At 40.3% G+C, this 21,617-nt stretch overlaps 1 protein-coding gene across 1 annotated transcript in view; it reads left to right on the top strand.

Annotated features, from left to right (window-relative positions):
- Positions 1–21,617, top strand: part of SPTLC2 (serine palmitoyltransferase long chain base subunit 2) — an 82,735-nt gene that overhangs the window by 16,890 nt on the left and 44,228 nt on the right. The window contains exons 2-8 of the mRNA XM_075712633.1: positions 594–788; positions 9,009–9,163; positions 12,378–12,526; positions 12,698–12,822; positions 17,622–17,715; positions 20,369–20,474; positions 21,319–21,538. Of these exons, the coding sequence (XP_075568748.1) occupies positions 594–788; positions 9,009–9,163; positions 12,378–12,526; positions 12,698–12,822; positions 17,622–17,715; positions 20,369–20,474; positions 21,319–21,538 (1,044 nt within the window). The remainder of the gene's footprint in view (positions 1–593; positions 789–9,008; positions 9,164–12,377; positions 12,527–12,697; positions 12,823–17,621; positions 17,716–20,368; positions 20,475–21,318; positions 21,539–21,617) is intronic.

Genomic DNA, 21,617 nt, shown 5'->3' with positions numbered 1-21,617 from the left:
GGATGAGTACAGTGTTTACGTCAGCATCTTTAGGCTAATGGCTATGGAGACACATAGATTATGCTTGTTTTGTTACAGTAATACAGGCTTCCAAAGTTGAGTCTGGTTTTATATTTTCCAGTTACTTTTTCAATTCTCATAATCCTGAGAATACATTGTTTACATTAATAAAACTATTTGTTTCTATTTTGTTTTTCCCTGTAGTGAACCTGGGAAGCCTCACTGTTCTGTTATTTGTGCCTACCTAGTTCTTGGTGAAGGGGGAAGGCAGTTTTTTCATTTTGGTTGGCCTGGATGTAAGTGATGCTCTCTATGTAGCTTTGCAGGCTGAGGAACTTTAATGAGATGTTAGATTAAACTGCACTAAATTGGTAACTGTGACTTTGGGTATATCAACAACTTAGCAACCTTGTATATGGAGACTGACAGTATTTATTAGTAATGGCTGAACCTAGCTGGAAGTATTTTGAGCTGGGCTGGGGGGGATGCAGAGCTTATAGCTGATCAGAGGGCCAGGGACTACTCTGAAATGCCTACCTGTCATTTCTTGAATGAGTATCTCACAACTGCCTCTCTTTAAATTTTTACTATAGATAAACCATATTGTGCACAATGGAGGATTATACAAAAGGCCTTTCAATGAAGCTTTTGAAGAAACACCAATGCTGGTTGCTGTGCTGACCTATGTAGGCTATGGTGTTCTCACTCTCTTTGGGTATCTGCGAGATTTCATGCGGCAGTGGAAGATTGAGAAGTGTCAAAATGCAACAGAGAGAGAAGAACAAAAGGTAACCACTGGGAAATAACGGTCAGTGGAAAATGATGTGGCTGATGCTAAAGCTTGAGCATTTCTTTAGGGAGCAGTGTTGTTCGAAGTTTTCTGCAATTTTCCTTGTCTTCTGAATGCCTGAAGTATTATGCTAGTACTGCTGTGTTATTAAACAAAATAATGTTTCTTTTAGTTGGGTTATTTTTTAGTGAAGCAGTTCCCTCATCTGGTTCACTGCAAAGCTGCATCAACAGTTATATCAATGTGCTGAGAGATGCCCCAGCTGCAGAAACAAGGGTTTGGGGGAGAGAGACTGCATATGCCAGCATCAGCAGCTAAAGAAATGCTTATCAAAGGATCTGGTTTGAGTTTGGCAGCAGTGGGAGGCTTTCTGATGCTGCTCTGGTGGCTGTGTTTTGTTTTGGAAGCATGCTGTTAATTCTCTTTAGCCTGAGCAGTTGCAAAGAAAAGCTTGTGAATGAGAACCGGAGCACAGGCTGGATGACTTTAAGTTCATCTGGAGTCCAGAACACTAGCAGGTTAGCTGGTGAGTAATCGGAGGTACTGACTCCTGACTCGCTGATAGCAATTAGAAAGAATTAATTCATAATAAGACCTATTCACAAAAGCTTCTGTTACCAGGTGAAAGTCTTGCCTGCTTCAGCAGTTAGTCTGGAATAGATAATCCTAATTTTGAGTAGTTGTAAAATACTTTGAGGCCTTTATTCCCCACAGGAATTAATTATTGTTAAGAAGGCTACTGTTTCAACTTGCAGTTTGCAAGCTATTTCCTGCTCATTTAGTGTGAGCCCTCTTAGCATAGTGTGAATACCAGTGAGCTTTGTTCCAAAGGTGGAGTGAATTGGTTTACTCTTGCTGATCGGGGTTCTGTTTTTGTCAACTGCTTTGGGGAGCCAATCTGGCTCATAAAATGTTAAGGGAGTTTGTTTTCCAGTTTCTGGTTCTCTGTGCAGCCGTGCAAGCAGTTGGCTAGCAGAAAATAGGAGGGGCAGGAAGGACATCTCACTAATGCAAACAAATAATCAAGGGTGGGAGAGGGGAAGGAAAAAAAGGAAGGCTTCTTTGGAGGCTTTTTTTGGAGGTAGCACTGGAGTAAAATGCGTGTCATCTTATGGTAGATTAACTAAAATGCAGTAAACTAACCAATGCCTGAAGTTACTTCACAGTAGCTTCTTTGTGTGAGCTTTGTAAGGTAGAACTAAGCTGATTCATAGTAAGGCACTTAATTCCAAAATAGAAACATTCTTATAGGAGTTTAATGACTAATAGGTATTTCATATTGATTAAAAGTACAGGAGTTTAAATTTACACTATTTCCAAAACTGACTTCTGGAATCTGGAAATAAAAATCTTGGATCCCTTTTAAGAGTTACAATATCCAAATAAGGATTGCTGGCTAAATCTCAACTTGAAACTTGATGTATTCATTGTCATTTGAGCTACTCTGGCTTATGCCACCTGAGTACGACACCCTTGTAATTTTTCTGTGTATAAACCAGAGGTTGATACAGAAGAGAACAGTCAAACAGTTGCAGAAATCTACCAAGACATCAGAATAAAGGTTTAAATATTGGTCTGTACTCATGGTACTTGAGGATTATAAAGGGGTAACTGAAGTGTTGGTGCAATTACTCTATACTGTAGTTTACTTGTTGCACAGTTTTTGTGAAATGCTTGCTCTGTTATCAGTACATAAGGTGCAAGACCGCTTACAGTAGTCCTTTTCTGTGAGAGCAGTCATGACTCTTTCATGTGAGTGTACAAAAGAAGGACCTTGGGCAGTAGGTCTAATGTGGGAATACATTATTGATATTAGGCTCTTGGTAAAGATTGTCACAGAGGACATTGAAGCACAGAGTTTGTTAGCAACTGATTATCCTACTTCTAAATGAAATTTAGCCTTGACATTTTTTATAAATTAACTTGGCATTATATCTTAGCCTCAAAGACATTTGCTTAACAAGTATACCTCACAGACAGATGAATTGAAAACCTTTGAGTTTGTGTGTTGGTCAAGGCTGGCAGGGAAGAGATGCATGTATTCTGGTTTTGTTTTGTACATAGGATGTCTGTGGATGGAGCTACTAAGAAGTGCCAGTGAATATTGTGTAAGAATGAAAAATAGGAAATCCTGTTTAAAAAAGTTTTGGTGTTGAAGAAATCTCAGCCTAGTGTACTTCCCCAAATCATGTTTCTAGTGCTTAGGTTGGAATAGCTGTTTCTGATACTGGACAAATAGAAAAATGATCATGTGATGTCTAGAACATACAGTACTTATCCTCACACTTTGCTGCTTTAAGCTTTGCCTGCAGATGAATTGATGAGAGCATGTTGCAGTATATCTAGTGTGGGAGCCAGGTTTTATTTTGGAGCGGGGGGGTAGGTGCTCAATGACTTGTTTTGAAATGGTTTCTCATGATTTTCAAATATTTGAATCTCTCAAGCTGCTGGCTGACAGCCCAATCACCTTTTGGTAAGGGAGTGCAGATACTAGTGTGCTGAAAAGGCTCGGAACTTGCACTTTTTTTTTTATTAATATATACAAATCTGAAGAGCCCTGCAGTTACCCTGGGGTAGTCCCTGGCAGATTTGTGACCTCTGTGTGGAAAGTAATATTTTTATTATTTAAATTTAAAAGAGCCAGCTAGATGATTATGACTTTCTTAAGTATCAAGCAAAAGGCTTAGCTTTAGCTTTTTGAAATAGTTCATAATTGCTTAGGTGAAAAGCTCAGTGAAGGCAGTGGGAGTAGCTGTGTAGCTGAACAGTGTGTGATGACCTGCTTTGTGAGCAAAACAGATGATGTAGTGCGAGAAAGTATTTCATAAAGGGCTGAATGAACTTGTTTTGAAAGTCGTGGAATTGAAATATGTGGATTTTCTGTCATGTGTTTCTGAAGGTGATCGCAGTTAAAAGCGTAACGTAAACTCAGGTCCAAAATCTAGTATTAAAAACAAACACAAAAAAGTGCCACCTTCAGTTTTTGTGTGTTTTGGAGGACAATTTATTTCAGTAGAGCAAATCCTTCCTTAAATTGTCACTTAATATTGTAATCTTAGTCTGTGTATGAGAACTAGAAACTGAAAGTGACCAAACTAATGTGAAGAGCAGGCTTTCCAGCAAGTCTGTATTGGGACTGTCTCTGACAGTGGGTAAATTTCTTGGAATTTATTAGGGCCTTGCACTGAAATTCCTGATTCCAGGAAAACCTAATACTTGCTCATCGTTGGAACACAAAAGGGTGAAAAGGGACAGGCTCTGCTAGTACTGATTTCCAGGAAATAGTCTGATGAGTTTTGGCTTTGTTTAAAATATATTCAGCTGAGCTTTTCCTGGAAACCAGTGTTGTGTAGCACATCCTCTCTGAAGCATTATCAGTCTGTTTTGGGCATGGGTAAGCGGCAAGATTAACAATTCTCAATTACTCTGGAATCAATTTATGCATACCCGATTTAGTGTAATATCTGGTCACACAATGTAGTTAAATCTTAAAAATGCTTGTAGGATTTTATAGGCAGGATGAAAGTTGCTTTTACCTTTTTTCTGGTCTGATTTTCCTGTTGATTGCCTTGTACGTTTTGTATATGGGAGCAACTGTGCAAATGGGGCCGGTAACTCTCTAACATACCTCTTCATGCTCAGTAGCTTGCCCAGTTAGAACATGTTTCTAGTATCTGGGGTTTTCAAACACTTCACCGGAATCCAGCTGTAGGAGTATCTCGGGGGCAGTAAACTGGAGTCTTTTGCTCAGTGTTGTCTCAGTATCTGTATACCTCATCAGAGGCCTCCTGATGGTATAAAGGCTACCCACATATTGCTCCACTTTTTCTTGACTCATGTAGCAGGGAGATGGAACTAGTCTTTCTGCTTCCTTTTAGAATCCTGAAATTTATTGCAGTTGCCTACCTGACTTCCATTCAGATTCAGTTTTGCATTATCAGGGAACACATTTATGTGAATTGCAGATAAGCCCAGCTGGTGCTCATGGCACCATTTGTTAACTTAGGTGCAACGCTGTAAAAACTTGGCTCTAAAAGCAGCATAATCGCTGCATTTGCATGTCACTGTGCCTGAAGCTAATGGTTACAAAGCTCTCATTATGACCTTCACTTGTAGTATTAATCTACAGTATGATGAAATCTTGGATTCCCAGATCACCTATGCTAAGGTGCTGCACCCCAAGGGAGAACTTTATTGTTCCCTTGTTTCATTCTTGAAACTGTTACGCCTTTCAGGCTTCTGGGAGACCACTAGTACTTAGGTTCTTCATCAGGCATCACCTTACTAATAGGGGACGTGTTCTAGGCTTAAATCAACAGGAATGGAGCTGATGAGGATTTCTTAGCTCCATGTTCATATGAATTCAAATGAAAGAATATGTTGCTATTGCTTCCTCCTTTGGAAACAGTATAACCTTTGCAGTTGTTTGACTGTGCTTACTCTGAAGATTGCTCAAAGGATCAACTCACTCCTAGAATATTTTTCCTTCAAATGAAGCTGTTCCATCTCAGGCTGATATTCTTAGGGTCTGTTATGGCTAGAAAGAGTGTTGGATCTGAAATAGGATGAGAACTTAATGGAAAAATAACAATAAGCTCTGAAGGCCATTTAAAGGTGACAGTGATCGCTTCCAGCAGTAGGACACTGATGCAGTACAGCACTGTGGCTGCACATGCCAAAAATTTGAAATAGTATGGATTGATAGATTTCGCCCCCCCTTCCTCCCCAAATGTTTTTTTCTTCATTCAAAGATTGAAAACATTTAATTTCCATGAGGAATTCAAGTGATCTTTTTGGTGTACTATCCTCTCTACTCTCTATCTGAAATGCCACACTGTAGAAAGATGGGGGGAGGGGAACAAACAAACAAAAAAACCCAACCCCCAAACCAACCAGGCAAACCATCTGGTCCTGTATGCCAGCTCCCAAAGAGGGCTCTCAAACTCCAAAAGTCAGTACCAGTTTATAAAGGCACGATATCCCTACCATTTCTCTTTTTTGTGTTCACAGATGCATGGATCATGAGAACATCTTGGTGGGGTTAGGATTACTGAGGAAATAGACAATTCAGTTTTGATTTATGCCAAAATAACACTTCTTGCCGGTCCTATGCCAAGGAATTTTCTTGTAAGAGCTAGCTGGGGGTTGCTATGGGGGGGGGGGGGGGGGGGGGGGGGGGGCGGGTGGACGGACAGCAAAGGGGCTGGTGTTAAGCTGATGCCTCACTTGGAGCCCTTTGCTATAATCTTACAGCTTGGTACCCCCAAAAACTAAGGTTAGTGTCCCATTTTAGACCTTAATTCCCTTACCCATAATTTGTTCCTTGAATTCTTGTTGACTTTCAAGACACCTTTTTTCCTTATCATAAACCATTAGGTTCAGAGAACTTCTCTACTTCACAGTTAAATCACTTTAAACTTAGTTACACTGTTGGCTTGTAAGATCATACTTGCGTTGCGTATCTTGGTGGTGTCAACCTGTTGTGGGTGATTGTCTTTATATCACCAGTTGAGCTTGTTACTCCTCATGCTTTGTCAGCTTGGATTTCAAAATAAAACATACTCTATCTGATCAGTCATCTGAGGTGAGATTGGACTGTATCAGCCCAGGCATACCTGCTTGAGTTGGCATAATGACTCATTTCCAGCCTCCACTCCTAGCCAAGAACCTTAGCTAAAAATCTCAGTTGTTTCCTGGGTCACATAGTTAGTGTGCTTGAATAACTACTGCAAAGCTGAATTCTCATGCAGAGATGGTTAAGAGGAGTTGAAAATGCTTAAAAGGATCTCAGTAGATTATAATTAGACATTACGAGTCCCTCAGGTATTGATCTTCTACTGTGACAGTTTCTTTTTGATATCTTCACTTCCCCCATCCCTCTACAAATGATGTCGCAGAGGGTTTCAGACACTTGTAGATAATTATTTTGGTTTTGTGTTATGAATCGGGTTCTTCTTAGTATATTGCTACAAGTACTGTCATGCATATCACCGCTTTGTAACAGAGTACAGTAGCTATGTAACTTTCCATATATGAAGGAAGTTCTTGAATGCATTTGTCAATACCAAGATGTCTTTCTCCATTGTAAAAGTGACCGGTTTGGTGATTCAGCCTTGAAACCCACTTTCTGCCTGGAACAACGCAAGACACTTAAGTTGAGGAAGGATAGAGCTGTGTAGCTACTTCAGAAAACTAATGATTTTCTAGGGAATTACAGCTTTGTATTAGCTGACCTACTACCCCGGTTAACCTCTCTTGACAAAGAGCCTTCAGGCAAGACCTGGCACATGTGAAATAATTCAAAACTATGCTTAAGCAGATGAACATGGAAGAAATATTTGCCCTTCCATGTACCTTAGCTCATAGAAATCTTGTTCCTGCTGTCTGTCTTTGCTGAGAAAGAACATACTTGTAATTCCATGGAGGATATAATCACTGGCTAAATTTGGTTTGTTTGTCTGTAGTTGAAATGATGAAAATTAATATCTTTGTGCCTTTTTGGCATGTCATTATGCACAGGCAAGTCAGAAGGGGGCTTAGGTGCCAACCACATCTGCTTAGAAGTTGGCACTTTTGGGCTCTGACTTTCCTGTGCAGCTGCTGGTAGAAGGATGCAAAGGGGTGGACCTAGATGGTTACTTTACTCCAAACTGAAAGGACGAAGTTGTTAAATCATTCAAATAGGAAGGTAAAGAAAAAAGTACTTTTCCTGCAGTTGAGAATTGTAAGTAAAAGTTTGTCAGTGACCATTTGTTTGAGTTGTTATTAAAAAGTTGGCATAAATGCTCCCAGGTTCGCTTCAGTGGTATGAATGTCAGGCACCGTAATATTTGGCCAGACAGATGTTCTGTCTTGCTTATCCTGTCACCAGAAATAAAATGGCCCTCACCATGTTTGCATTTCTCTTGTGAAAAACAGGAAGAAATGCTATGTTGGCTCTTAGCTTTGTCATAAATTGTACCTTTTCCTTTTGTAGATTATTAAAAAGGCGCTTTTTTTTTTTTCCCAACAGTAGCAAATTAATTATGCATTCTTATCGCTACTGAATGTCAAACTTCCTTTTAATTGAATAGTAATAAGGAAATCTCATGACTTCGGAGCATTTTAAGTAGGCCAGAAAAAAACATTCTGGAGTGGTCAGATGTCCTTGCTGTCACAGTTAGTTTGACATTCTTGTGTGTTATCCATTCAAGACAGTTGCTTACTTTTCCTGAAAAACGTTGGAAGGGAAGCTACAATTCAGGAAATGGTCATGCAAAGAAATCCCGTGGGACTGAAGTGCCGGTAAGCTGTGCAGAAGAGAGGTGCCATAATGTAGCTTTCTAGTTTAGATTCAGAACACAAAATTGTGGAAAGTTCTAATGGTAACCTCTATAATAATGCTAGTGCTGCTATATTAAATGCATTTCTTATGTAGAGAATAAAATACGGCAGAGTACTTCAGTTTTCAAACTCCTTGTGTATTCAGTAGAGCAATACATACTGTTTGGTGCCAAAAAGCAATTCCATGTTCCCTTGTTCTGCTCTAACTCTGAAGGTTGAATGCAAATCTCTTGCAAAGGTTATATGTGCATGCATTTCACTAAGGGGATTATTGTATATTTGGAGAGAGGTGCTTTCCTCAACTACCCAGCAGGATCTGAAAAGAGAGCCAAGGTATTTCAAGTCCCATTTGAGTTCAGAGAACAAGACCTCATTGTGTCATTAGGAGCTCCCAATTCAATTTCTGTGTTGCCTTCAGCACTCCCTCTCCTATATGTTAGAATTCTCTGAGGCTTTCTAACTTGAAGCATGACCTAATGCCATCATTGTTTTTTCTAGTTGTGGTTGATGGCTTTTAGATTCTCTGAGCTACTTAAGTTATATACAAATAAGCACCTACTGTTGAGGAAATCTTGGGGCATGGTAGATTTACAGGTTGAAAAAGTTTGGAAATCACATCTAGCAGATGGATTTTGTACTAGCAGATAAATCTTTTCAGTTTTGCTGCTGTCTCACCTTCAAATAATTTTGCACTGGCACGGATTTCCAGGATTAAAAACCCTTTGGGTGGAATTGGTTTCAGGGCTTGTGATGAAGAACTGTAACTTTTTCTTGAGTTTTCTTGAATTCCGGCCCCCCCATTTATAAAATACACCCAAATGACAGAAACAACTTATTCCTAGTTTGCTGTAATATATATTTTCCTTTTACTTTGAGTGCTTTTGATGTGTTTCAGGACTTTGTCCCATTGTACCAGGACTTTGAAAATTTCTACAACAGAAACCTTTACATGCGCATTCGGGACAGCTGGAACCGTCCAATCTGCAGTGTGCCAGGGGCCAAAGTGGACATGATGGAGAGAGTTTCCCATGACTATAACTGGACATTCACGTGAGTCAAAATTGAAGAAAAGGCTTCCAACAACTATCTTTAAATGGAGGGTCTATAAGAGCAAGTTGCAGGTTGTGAGGTTAAAGGAACAGTGAATTGTGTTTGTTTTGAGCTGTTCAGCAGCTTGAATTGATGAATTTTGCTCTTTTGAAACTCATCTGGCCACCAAGGTGATTATTTGTGTATAATCTTTTGGCTACTTACTAAGGCTGCTGACTCTGTTAAGCCTGAGCTGGAAGACAGGGACAGAGAGCAGAATGAAGCCCCCATAGACCAAGGGGAAATGGTTAGTGATCTGCTACACCACTTAGGCACACACATGTCTATAGTGCCAGGTGGGATCCATCCAAGGGTACTGAGGGAGCTAGTGGAAGTACTCACCAAGCCACTTTCAGTTCTTTATCAGCAGTCCTGGCTAACCAGGTGTCCTGGTTTCGGCTGGGATAGAGTTAATTTTCTTCTTAGTAGCTGGTATAGTGCTATGTTTTGGATTTAGTATAAGAATAATGCTGATAACACACTGATGTTTTAGTTGTGGCTAAGTACTGCTTATGCTAGTCAAGGACTTTTCAGCTTCCCATGCTCTGCCAGGTGCACAAGAAACTGGGAGGGGGCACAGCCAGGACAGCTGACCCAAACTGGCCAAAGGGCTATTCCATACCATATGACATCATACTCAGTACGTAAACTGTGGGGAGTTGGCCAGGGGGCAGCTATTGCTGCTTGGGGACTGGCTGGGCATCAGTCAGTGGGTGGTGAGCAGTTGCATTGTGCATCACTCGTTTTGTATATTCTTTTATCATTAATATTATTATTACTACTTTCTCTTCTTCTGCTGTCCTACTAAACTGCCTTTATCTCAACCCATGGGTTTTACTTTTTTTTTTCTGATTCTCTCCCCCATACCACAGTGGGGAGGGTGAGCAAGCAGCTGTGTGGTGCTTAGTTGCTGACTGGGCTTAAAACACGACACTGGGGAAGTCCCAGCTGACTGGAGGTTAACAAATGTGATGCCCATCTACAAGGAGGGACAGAAGGAGAATCTGGGGAACTACAGGTCTGTCAGTCTGACCTCGGTGCTGGGGAATGTTATGGAGCAGATCACCTTGGGTGCCATCACGCAGCAAGTACAGGACAACCAGGTGACCAGGCCCAGCCAGCATGGGTTTGTGAAAGGCAGGTCCTGCTTGACTGACCTGATCTCCTTCTATGACAAGGTGACCGCTTAATGGATGAGGGAAAGGCTGTGGATGTTGTCTGCCTAGAGTTTTAGTAAAGCCTTTGACACCATTTCCCATGGCATTCTCCTGGAGAAACTGGCTGCTCGTGGCATGGACGGGAGTACTCTTTGCTGGGTAAAAAAATGGCTGCATGGCTGGGCCCAAAGAGTGGTGGTGAATGGAGTTAAATCCAGTTGGCGGCCGGCCACAAGTGGTGTTCCCCAGGGCTCTGTTTTGGGGCCAGTTCTGTTTAATAACTTTATCAGTGATCTGGGCAAAAGATCGAGCGCACCCTCAATAAGTTTGCAGATGACACCAAGTTGGGTGGGAGTGTTGATCTGCTTGAGGGTAGGAAGGCTCTACAGAGGGAGCTGGACAGGCTGAATCGATGGGCTGAGGCCAGCTGTATGAGGTTCAACAATGCCAAGTGCCGGGTCCTGCACTTGGGTCGCAACAACCCCATGCAACGCTACAGTCTTGGGGAAGAGTGGCTGGAAAGCTGCCTGGCAGAAAAGGACCTGGGGGTGTTGGTAGACAGCTGGCTGAACATGAGCCAGCAGTGTGCCCAGGTGGCCAAGAAGGCCAACAGCATCCTGGCTTGTATCAGGAATAGTGTGGCCAGCAGGAGCAGGGAAGTGATCGTCCCCCTGTACTCAGCACTGGTGAGGCAGCACCTCAAATAGTGTATTCAGTTCTGGGCCCCTCAATACAAGAAGGACATTGAGGTGCTGGAGCACGTCCAGAGAAGGGCAACAAAGCTGGTGAATGGTCTAGAGCACAAATCTTATGAGGAGCGGCTGAGGGAACTGGGACTGTTTAGCCTGGAGAAGAGGAGGCTGAGGGGAGACCTTATCGCTCTCTACAACTGCCTGAAAGGAGATTGTAGTGAGGTGGGTGTCAGTCTCTTTTCCCAAGTAACAAGAAATGGGATGAGAGGAAATGGCCTCAAGTTGCACCAAGGGAGGTTTAGATTGGATATTAGGAAAAATTTCTTCACGGAAAGGGTAGTCAAGCATTGGAACAGGCTGCCCAGAGAGGTGGTTGAGTCGCCATGCCTGGAGGTATTTAAAATACATGTAGATGTGGTGCTTACGGACATGGTTTAGTTGTGGACTTGGCAGTATTAGGTTTATGGTTGGACTTGATCTTAAAGAACTTTCTGAACTTAAACAATTCTATGATTTCATGAGCATACGCTTATAATAAAATTAATACTTTTGTGTGTGATGACCAGAACCTGGAGTAGATATTTTGGATTGCACTGCTACTTGTGATTTTGTGTTAATTTGGAATCAGTCCTGACACTTGAAGTAAACTTTGCTGCCTGAAACTGAATTTAACATGATTGTTTTTAGTCAGAACTGCAGTAGTCTGTAGAAACAAAATCAGAAATGCAAGGACAAGGATTTTTACAAATTGGAAATGACATAAGTTTGATGTGAAGAGGTTTGCAGCACGGTACTTGGTGAAACTGGTCATGTCTCTCCTTGGCTTTCAAGGGCAAAACAATTAAAACTTTTTTTTCCGCTAAACTTCTTCCTTAATCTCCTTGTCACGTATTGTTAGCACAGCAGTGTCAGATGTGTTTCCTTTCTGTGGTTAGAGGATATCCTGCTTGAGGGGCTGCCAAGTTAATTGATCTAGAGATCTTATTTTGTAATTGAAAAGAAAGTTGTATGTTTCTGGGATGGAGAGGGGACAGAGAAACAACAAACAGTTTGAGAAGCCTCAAGCAATTTTAGTTATGATAGCAAATTCACCTTTTAATGTAAACTCTTCTGGGAACTAGTTTAAGACTGCAAGATAGGGAAAGCATCTTTTTCACTGATCATTTCAGTTTGATGATGAGGGGCAGTACTGAAGTAATTTAATGGTTGGTGCTATTGATTTTTAACATGTCAGTGTATGTTCTAGGAAACTGAAATAAGAATTTTCTGGGGTAGTTAATTTTTTTAATTTTGCATGTCCTAACTTGTGGTGTTTTTAAAACACAGGTACACGGGGAGAGTGATAAAGGACATTATTAATATGGGTTCCTACAACTACCTTGGATTTGCACAGAAGGCTGGGACTTGCCAGGAAGCAGCAGCTAAAGTTCTGTCCCAGTATGGAGCTGGGGTGTGCAGCACTAGGCAGGAGATGGGTAAGTTGGAGCAAGATAGGAGGTTCCCTGAATGTATGTTTCAAAGTCTCTAAGTGTCCCTTATGGGCCTTTAAATAAAGAGCAGCCTGGCCAGTGGAAATACTTGTTGTAGAATATAGCAATAGTGAAAGCTTCTCCTCACTCTGAATTTCTCATTTATTTTATGTGCAGGAAACTTGGACAAACATGAGGAGCTGGAAAAGCTAGTTGCCAGGTTCCTAGGTGTGGAATCTGCAATGGCATATGGAATGGGGTTTGCAACCAACTCTATGAACATTCCTGCTTTAGTTGGCAAGGTATGGCTTAAGTCACTGGCAAAAACTCATCTAACAGATTCTGCTGGTTGGGTTTTTTAAAAGCTACTTGTTTGGTTTTGTTTTTCTTCAGTGGCAACCCCTGCAGATATTCTCTATGGAAACTATAGGTCACAGTATGTATCTCTAACCTTTGCAAAAATCTTTTTTGGAAACAGCATCCATGGGACCAGCAGCAGTCCAGATCTAGACCTCTTTCTGGGAGAGAGCCTAGCATGTTAAGGCTTGCTTCCTCAGGCTACTCATTAGTATATGAAATGGTGGCTGATTAATAGGCTGATTGGCTGAAAGTATTTTGGTGCTCTTGAGACTGAGAAGTGACTGTGTCAGTGAGACACACAGATAAGCTGAATTGCATGTTGGTACATACAAAATTTATTATCTTGGAGCGACAGCTGAAAAATCCTTCCTTTGAAGAGCAAAATCTTGGCAGAAAAGCTATTTGAGGAAAAGCAAGGTCAAATGTAAAGACTAATGATGTCTTCTGTGTGCCCCATAAAACAGTACACAACACAGCCTGTGTCCTGCATCTCAAGCTACATTTTTTTTTTTTTTTTTTTTTAGTTATTGGAAAACGAAATGGAAGAGACCTCTTTGCATCTTCTGATGCAAAACATATGTTCTGTTAGCTCCTACTTAGAGTAAAATGGTGCAAGTACTGGAACTGCCTCCTCTTTTGAAAGTGATTCATTGTTAGCATAATACTACTAGCCTATTGGAATTCTTTGTCCTTGTTTAGTGAATTATTTTCCCTTTATTTCATTTACTTATTTTTCCACTTCCTGAGATCACTTTGTAAATTCTCCCACTTGTGATATCTACAGATTATAAAACTGCTGCCTTGTTTTTCCCCGCAACTTTTCCTCCTGGTGAATCTCTTCTTGACTAGCTGTAGTGTCTTCCCACATGCTATTTTATTTGTAACAAAGAAGCAGCACTGTCTACATAATGCCTCTTTTCTTTTGGTCTGTTAAGTTTTAAATATCAGATGCTTTCCGTAGTGAAAGACATTTTTGAGTCCGATGCCAGAGAGAAATTCAGTGCTTCAGAGGTCTTTCTGGAGTCAAATACCTCTGCAGTGCTATGATTTTGAACAACATATGTTACTCCTGACATACCTTTTACTTGCATTATTCTGCTCTTTGTCTTCCGACATCTCCCCGATTTTCTCTTCAACAGAAAAATGATTCATGATTTCTGTGACACCCTTTGGATTCAGAACACACATGGTCAGATACATTTAAGCAGACTTCTGTCTGTTGTAAGTCAGTACAAATTGCCCATTACTGCAAAGTTACTCAGTCTTTTTTTTTTCTGTGTATGGGGATCCCACTGTATATCTTTAATACCTTAAGAGAATACCCTTGAGACACCTTACTCGGCTCCTTAGTTTTCACATTTGAACTCTAACAGTTTTTACAATCAGTGAGAGAATCTGAACAGTAAATTCCAAGGCATGGAATACCTGTTTTCATGCACATAGGTTGCATATTTACTAAACCACAAATGGATACGGCAGTCTCTACTGTGGTAGTAATGACCATACTTAGTTTTTGTACACTTCAAAGTAGTAAGAAGCTTCTGCCTCATAACACCAGAAGTGCCCTTATACTCAGGTGAATTCTCCAAACAGAAAATGCTCTCTTCTGAAGAAAATAATTCTTCTCAAATGAACCATTTTGCAGTTCAGAACATTCACTAAATGTTTTTTTTGACTGCCTGAAGTTGCTTCTCACTACACTTTTGATTTCTTCATTGTCTGTGAATAAGGACTCACATAAATCCCGAATTCTGGCACCACCCAGTACACAGTTGGCTGTGTGTGCACAGCCTGTTTGGCAATGCTTTGATAGAGTCTTCAGTAAAGCCCAGAGACTCACATGCTTGATTAAACTCTTGGGCAGTCTTTCTTGGTTTTTTTCTTCCCCCACTAGTACTTGTGTCTCTCTGCATGTCCTGCAGGTGCAAAGCTGCTTGGAACATGAATTTTTGGACACTTGGCAAATATAATCAGTAATGGCATCTGCATTTGGCCAGAAGGAGTTTCTTTGACAGTCACTGATATGATTTGAAGCTAATCATTATTTATATTGTATCTGGGCACCTATATTGCAACTTAATTATCTTAAAACACAAACCACTGCAATAAAGTTACTCATATATATGTAATACTCGACCACCTGTTCTGTTTTCCTCCTTGGAATCCTTAAGCACTTGGTTTATGTTGCTACTGAATCCTTTTTTAATAGCAACAAATATGGCTTGACTATCCTAGGATCCAACTCTACCCCATAATCTGATCAGCATTGGTTAGCAAAAGGAATTCAAAAGCTTCATCAGCATTACCTAGTTGATCTTTATTCACTGTGCCTTGTTAACAGCAGCTTCTACGAAGCAGATGCTGCAAACACGTATAATTGGTGTACACTGAAAGCTGTATTTCAGCACTGTTAAAGCATCACTAAAAACAAGTCTTTTTGTACCTGGCACTTTCCAGCAGGAGAGACCCACTGTTGACAGCCAAGTTGTCAGCTGCCTAGTACAGTCACTGCCAAGTATGCTGAGTCTAGACCACAGATAATGTGAGATTTGAGGATTACATAGTCAGAAGTTGTTAGACCATTTGAGGCTAAACTAGGCTCTGAAACTTGCCTGTTTTGGAGTAAGTGTCATTAATGTAGTTACTGTAACTAGCTAATAACAGCATTCTGTACTGCCTTTAGCACAGAGCTTTTCATCATAGCTCTGGACTGACAGACAGATGCTAGATAATGGAGTTAGAGTAATGGTGCTTGAAGGATCTTTTTTTGATTGTAAGATAACAAATTAATTTCCATGTATAGTTAATTTGTGAAATTAAGTCCTCGGGACTGAATTATGTAAGTCATGTATGCAGCACTTTGTGGTAAAATGTGGCATTCGCTTCAGTTTCTGTGTCTGCCTTGTAGGATGCATTAGTAAGTCTGATCTTCACTGGTATATGTCTTTCTTGGTACCAGTAGTGTAATCTTCAATTAGTGTTAGTCTTCTGGATACTCTCTCAAATGTAAGTTTGCTGATAAATGCAACTGAAATCTCATCATTGTAATAGCAGCACTCAGTTTTACATATGATCATCAGTGATTGCCATACTGTACCAGTGGCTTCTCTGATCCTTTGCCCTCTCTCTAGTGGCAGACAATACTAGAATCTTTACTTCCTCTTCAGTTTTAAATTAATTTATTTTGTCTAAGTGAATGTCCTCTTCTATTACAGGGGGATGAAAAGAGGCCGCTCATCGATTTGTTAAATTTTCTTTCTTTACCAAAAGCTCGTACTTGTTTTTATGAAGAAGCTCCTTCTAGACTATTAATCTCTTCTTCCTCTTTTTTTAATCTATGACTTTTTCAACTTCTTACCATTTAAGAAGGATACTAGTACTGGATTATTATATTCAGTTTTTGATACAGTAGTGTTTAACAGCAGTGCCCTCTGACATAGTATACATACTCCTTGTCTGGTATAGTAGTTCCAAAGAGCAAATGCTAGTTGGAGATGTCCATGCTTCTTATGCCAAAGTCTCTGAAATATGCAGTGTGAATCCTTGTAACAGCAGTCTGAACACTTGACATTTAGTGGAGTTTCTGGGGAAAACTAGTGTCAAGCTTTCCCACGATGTAGACTATTTCTAGGTACATTGCAATTCTAGTGCAGAATTTCCTTTATTGTGGAGAAAATACTCCTATTGTCTGTGACACCTCCTTGTGTAACTGTAGGCAGTGCTTTTCACAGTCCCTTCTAGTAACTCGCATTGCAGAGAACAAATGTTCTTGACTCTTCCCTCCACCAGCTGTTAATAGAGAAACATAGAATAAGCACGTATTTAGTGTCAAATCTTCAGTATCTTGACATGCTTTCTGGATTTTTAACTTAACAGAGTCACTTCTGGAGTTGCAGCAGATTTGCACAGTAATTGGAGTGGGCCAAGGTTATTTAGAAATATTATTGTTCTCTTACATACTAATCCCCCAATAGGCACTCCTGTAGTCCACAGTGATAACACTGTGACTGACTGTTCAGCATATCAGCTATTGAACTGTAATCATTGCTGCTCTCAAAAGAGACGTATCCTGTTTTGATATTTGTCCAAGGATGTATCTTCCCTTTTTTTTGAAAAAGGCAAACAAATTCAATGTAATGTTTAATGGCTTCAGAAAACTTATCAATTTCACTCTGCAGTTTTGTTTTTCACTTCCTATCTCTTTTACATTACCTCCATCTACAAAGTACTTAATAGTTCTGTTCATTAAAGAAAATTTGTCTCTTTGGTACCACTGAGCACACATGGGTTTAGTCAGTGATTACCTCCTAATGTAAGAAATAGTGCAACTTTGATAAGGTCTTTAATCTAGGACTTTGGTGGCCTGTTTCCTAGAACCACTGTAGGCTTGCTGAGGGAACTGCAGCAAGCTGCTCTGCTCTCTGTTTTACCTGGCTGCATAGGGGGATGAGTACTAATTGTCAACATGAGATATTCAGGCAGATTCAGCTACACCACTGCTGAGAAAAGTAAAACTTAAGGGGTTCTTTCAGTTAACAGCAGTTGTGTATTTTTATTTGCCATACTAAGGCCACGAATTGTTTCTTAGCAAGTCTTGCCTGAACTAGCTGCATTTATGTTGGAATTTTTTTTTTTTCCTTTCCTTAAATGTTCTCTAAGCAGTTCAGAGCTGAAAGGTGTTACATGCTTGGCTGTGAAACATAACCTTTTCAATATCTTCCTCTTTCCCCTTCTAATTCAGGGCTGTCTGATTTTGAGTGATGAACTGAATCATGCATCACTAGTGCTCGGAGCAAGACTGTCAGGAGCAACTATTCGAATCTTTAAGCACAACAGTAAGTATCAGATGGTGAACTCTGCCTTTCTGCAGATGCTATACGTCAAATACAACCTCTTCTATCTTCTAATAGTTGGAATCCAGTTTCATTCAAGGAAATCAATTGCTGGTTGCCTGAAAGGTCAGAAGATTGCTGCTACTGAGAATTTAATAATCCTGGATTGGGTATTTTTTGATACGTTCAGTGTCAACTAATAACACTCTTATCCTGAACCTGTTCTGGCTTACGTCTTCTGCATGTGAAGAGGAACATGCTGCCCTTTGGCAAGTTTAGGGGCACTAGTGTTTTAATCTGGCTTCTTGTTACTTGGATAGCTCATCATGGTTAGACTATTCTAACGGTCCATGTCACATAGTAATGCAATCTTGTAGTGGTCTAGGTTACAATTTAGGGGATAAGGAAGTTTAATTTTGGGACCAGATGCCAACATGATCCTATAGTAACAAAAGTTTACGGATGCAGATGTCCTAGCTAAACTAGACAGCCATGCATTGGTACAATGTAGTACAAAAGGAATTTTTGGGATGTGAAGCATAGATTAATTTCACTGAGTTACTTGCTTTTTTAAGTACTTGTTTCCAAAATACACAGGATTTTTGTTTTGCTAGTTTCAGCTTCATCCAAAGGAGGTATTTAGAATAACTTTCAGATTAAAAATACTTAGGGTTTCCTTCTCTTGTTCTCAGTGAAAGAGGTACCTGGGTGTCTGTGATTAGTAAAGCCACTCCCTACATTCTTCAGCTGCTCCTAATAGTCTTTATAATATCAATCTCTGAGATCATGATGACTCTTGGTGTCTTGGAAGTGTGTGGTGGGGACAGCAAAGCCTGGGTGGCTGCAATTATTTTTCCTTTCTTTTTCCTCCTACTTGATAGTGGATCCTCTGCTGTGCTTATTGTTTCTTTTGTGTTCTCTCTTGCTCTCTATTGTTTGAATAATTTTCTTTACAGAAGTGTAGAGCTTACTGTAACATTCAGTGATTTGTTTTTTTTTTCCTTGACTCTTCATAAATCTTGATTGCTAGGCAAGATCACAAAAGCTTTCCATTCAACTTCTGCATTTGTACAGACATACTTCTGAACATTGCATCCAGTTCCAGAATTTCAGAGAACACTGATGATATACATAGTTCTGGGTATGAGAAGGACTTAGAAGCTCCGGTGTGATGGGGAAGAACAGATATTTGTGGGAATGGGGTACAAACTAGCACTGGTGAGATTGGGAGATATTCTAGAAACCTTATAGATGGTGGGCATCTGTGAAGGAGAATGGAGTGGCAGATTAAAATCAGAAGGCAAAATGCAAGCAATGATCTTGGCCTGTCAAGGTGATGTTCAATACATAGTTATGTATGTGTTCTCAGTCCTACTCTTGTTATACTCTATGCTGCCTTAGTTAACTTCTTTTTCCTGAGATGTTAATGGCTTCATTCATATTCTGCTTTTTAGCAGTTATGGAAGAAAATGAAAAATCCCCCTTAATCCTTGTTCAGTGTGTTAATTTTTTTCCATACCTCATTCTGCAGTTTGTCCTTTTTATTAAGGTCAGACCTAGTTCCTAGTCTTTCCCTCTTTCTTGAGAGATCAGAGCAGAAGTTTATATTCCATTGTTCTCCCTAACTGCACTAAACTTGTCCTTTCTTCCTTGAGAGATTTGCTGGAGGCAGGGACCCCACTGCTGACTTCATCTTTGTCTTTTTCTGAACATCAGCTGTCTTTTAACAGTCTATTAACTGACATGTTTTGCTGTATTCTAGTCTAGTTCTAGTTCACAAGCTCCTCTTGCTGCTACAACTGCCCTAGTCGACCTACCAATCCTCTTTTCACAATTGTTTGTCCTCTTTCTCATGCCCTAGTGTTTATATCTGTCTCTTGCTCAGCACTTCAGCTTTTATGGTTTGATTACTCCCGTCTCCACTCCTTTCCTCAGGTTTTTTTTTCAGGACTGATTTCATGTGTATTTATTTGCTCACATTAGTCCTGTCTCCTAGGATCACGTCAGGTATTCGTAGCCAAAGCTAGTAAGGTTTCAGAATACATTACTACTAACAACTTCATCTGTCTAGTTTCTGATATGGTGAGTACTGTCCTCATTCCTACATGGGTGGCTATTTTTTCTTCCTTTTCTGTTTTTGGTTTAGTAGCTTCCTGTTCCACACCGCCAGTCCCTTCAGTTTTAAACAAAGTAATAAAAAAGCACACTTGCTCCCCTTCTTGTCCTGCACTTTGGTCTATCTTCTACTTATCTTTAGTTGATTGTCCTTGAGCTTGCTTGTTCTTTTTTGAGTTATTTCTATCCACAAGGACATGCTTAGTACCTAAATTGCTTTCTCTTTTCCTCACAATGAGATACCTTCCTTCCCCACCCCCACCTCCCTTCCTTCCTTGTTTGCTGTTTATGCCTAATGCTCTAACTTGTGCTTTTAGCTTAGGATGATGGAGGACTTCCTTGGAGTTCATACAGTCACTCATTCCCTTTAATTCCATCTGTGGGCCCACAGCTAGATGAAGCTCATGGTTATTGACTTATGTATGGTCTGTCCTCCACACTGGAGCAATTTGTGCATTTCTGGAGTATTGCTGTCTTTAGTCATGTCAAAGCTCAAGCTAGTAGCTGTTTTGGTACCATTTAACAGTAATTTCTGGTGCAGATATGCAAAGCCTGGAGAAGCTGCTCAAAGATGCTATTGTGCATGGGCAACCTCGTACACGGAGGCCCTGGAAAAAAATTCTTATCTTGGTGGAAGGAATATACAGGTACAGACTATTCTTTATATTCCTAAGACCCTCCACATGAGATCTAGCTGCTTAGTATTTGGGTTCCTTTGCCAAATCAAACTCTGAATATTGTCACTTCATAGTTATTTCATTAATCTCATCTGCAAATTAAATTGAGCAATATATGTATCACATCCTGGACTTTGTGTTGCTAGTAATGTAGTTGCACCTGGTGTTATCACAGTGCTTCCCACATCCTGATTAGATAGTAGAAAGTAATTAATCTAAACTGGTTATTTACTTCAGAGACGAGGTCTTAAATTGCTTGTCCATTCCATTGTTTCTGTGCTCACTGGGTGATGCTAGTGTGAATGGAATTGTGCAAATTGACTGTTTTGCTGAGAATGAGTAGAAGCATGTAGTAGGCTTAGCTGTGTTAGGCATTTAAATCATAGTGACTTTCAGCACAAAATGGGGTGTTTTGGAGTGCTACTAATGAGAGCCTAGTCAGTTCTTAAACTTAAAAACAACAGGTAAGTAGATGTCAGGTCAGAATACTGATGTTAGGGTGGAAGTAAAAATAGATAATTCATTTATAAAATTGTCACTGAACACGTTCCTTTGCCTTAACTCACTGTTGCTGCTACTATTTAGTCCGTATGTCAGCATCCCAGAGATGTTAAACAGGTAGAAAGTAGAGATCTGGGCCCCAGGTGCAAGGAGGAGTTATCTTTCATCTCTCTGCAGAACACTATGTATGTAGCAAATTTTATGTGTTCATAATTACTGAAAGAGTGAAGAAAAGAAAGCTTAGTGACTTTAGGCTCTATAAAGAGGCCCCAACCATTAAATAAACTTACACTGAATTTCTGTTTCTCAACAGTATGGAGGGATCCATAGTCCGTTTGCCTGAAGTGATTGCCCTTAAGAAGAAGTACAAATCCTATCTGTACCTTGATGAGGCTCATAGTATAGGTGCCCTGGGTCCCAGTGGCCGGGGTGTAGTGGACTACTTTGGACTCAGTCCTGAAGATGTGGATGTTATGATGGGAACATTCACCAAAAGCTTTGGAGCTGCTGGAGGATACATTGGGGGCAAGAAGGTAAAAAGCTGGGAATCTCATGGCTGTTTCAGACTGGTGGTAGAGTCCTTCACTAAGCATTTCAAAGTTGATCTATTTC

Source organism: Pelecanus crispus, chromosome 6, assembly GCF_030463565.1.
Source record: "Pelecanus crispus isolate bPelCri1 chromosome 6, bPelCri1.pri, whole genome shotgun sequence".
Lineage (NCBI taxonomy): Eukaryota > Metazoa > Chordata > Aves > Pelecaniformes > Pelecanidae > Pelecanus > Pelecanus crispus.
The sequence above is the reverse complement of the archived record's forward strand: the minus strand, read 5'-3'. Positions and strand labels throughout refer to the sequence as shown.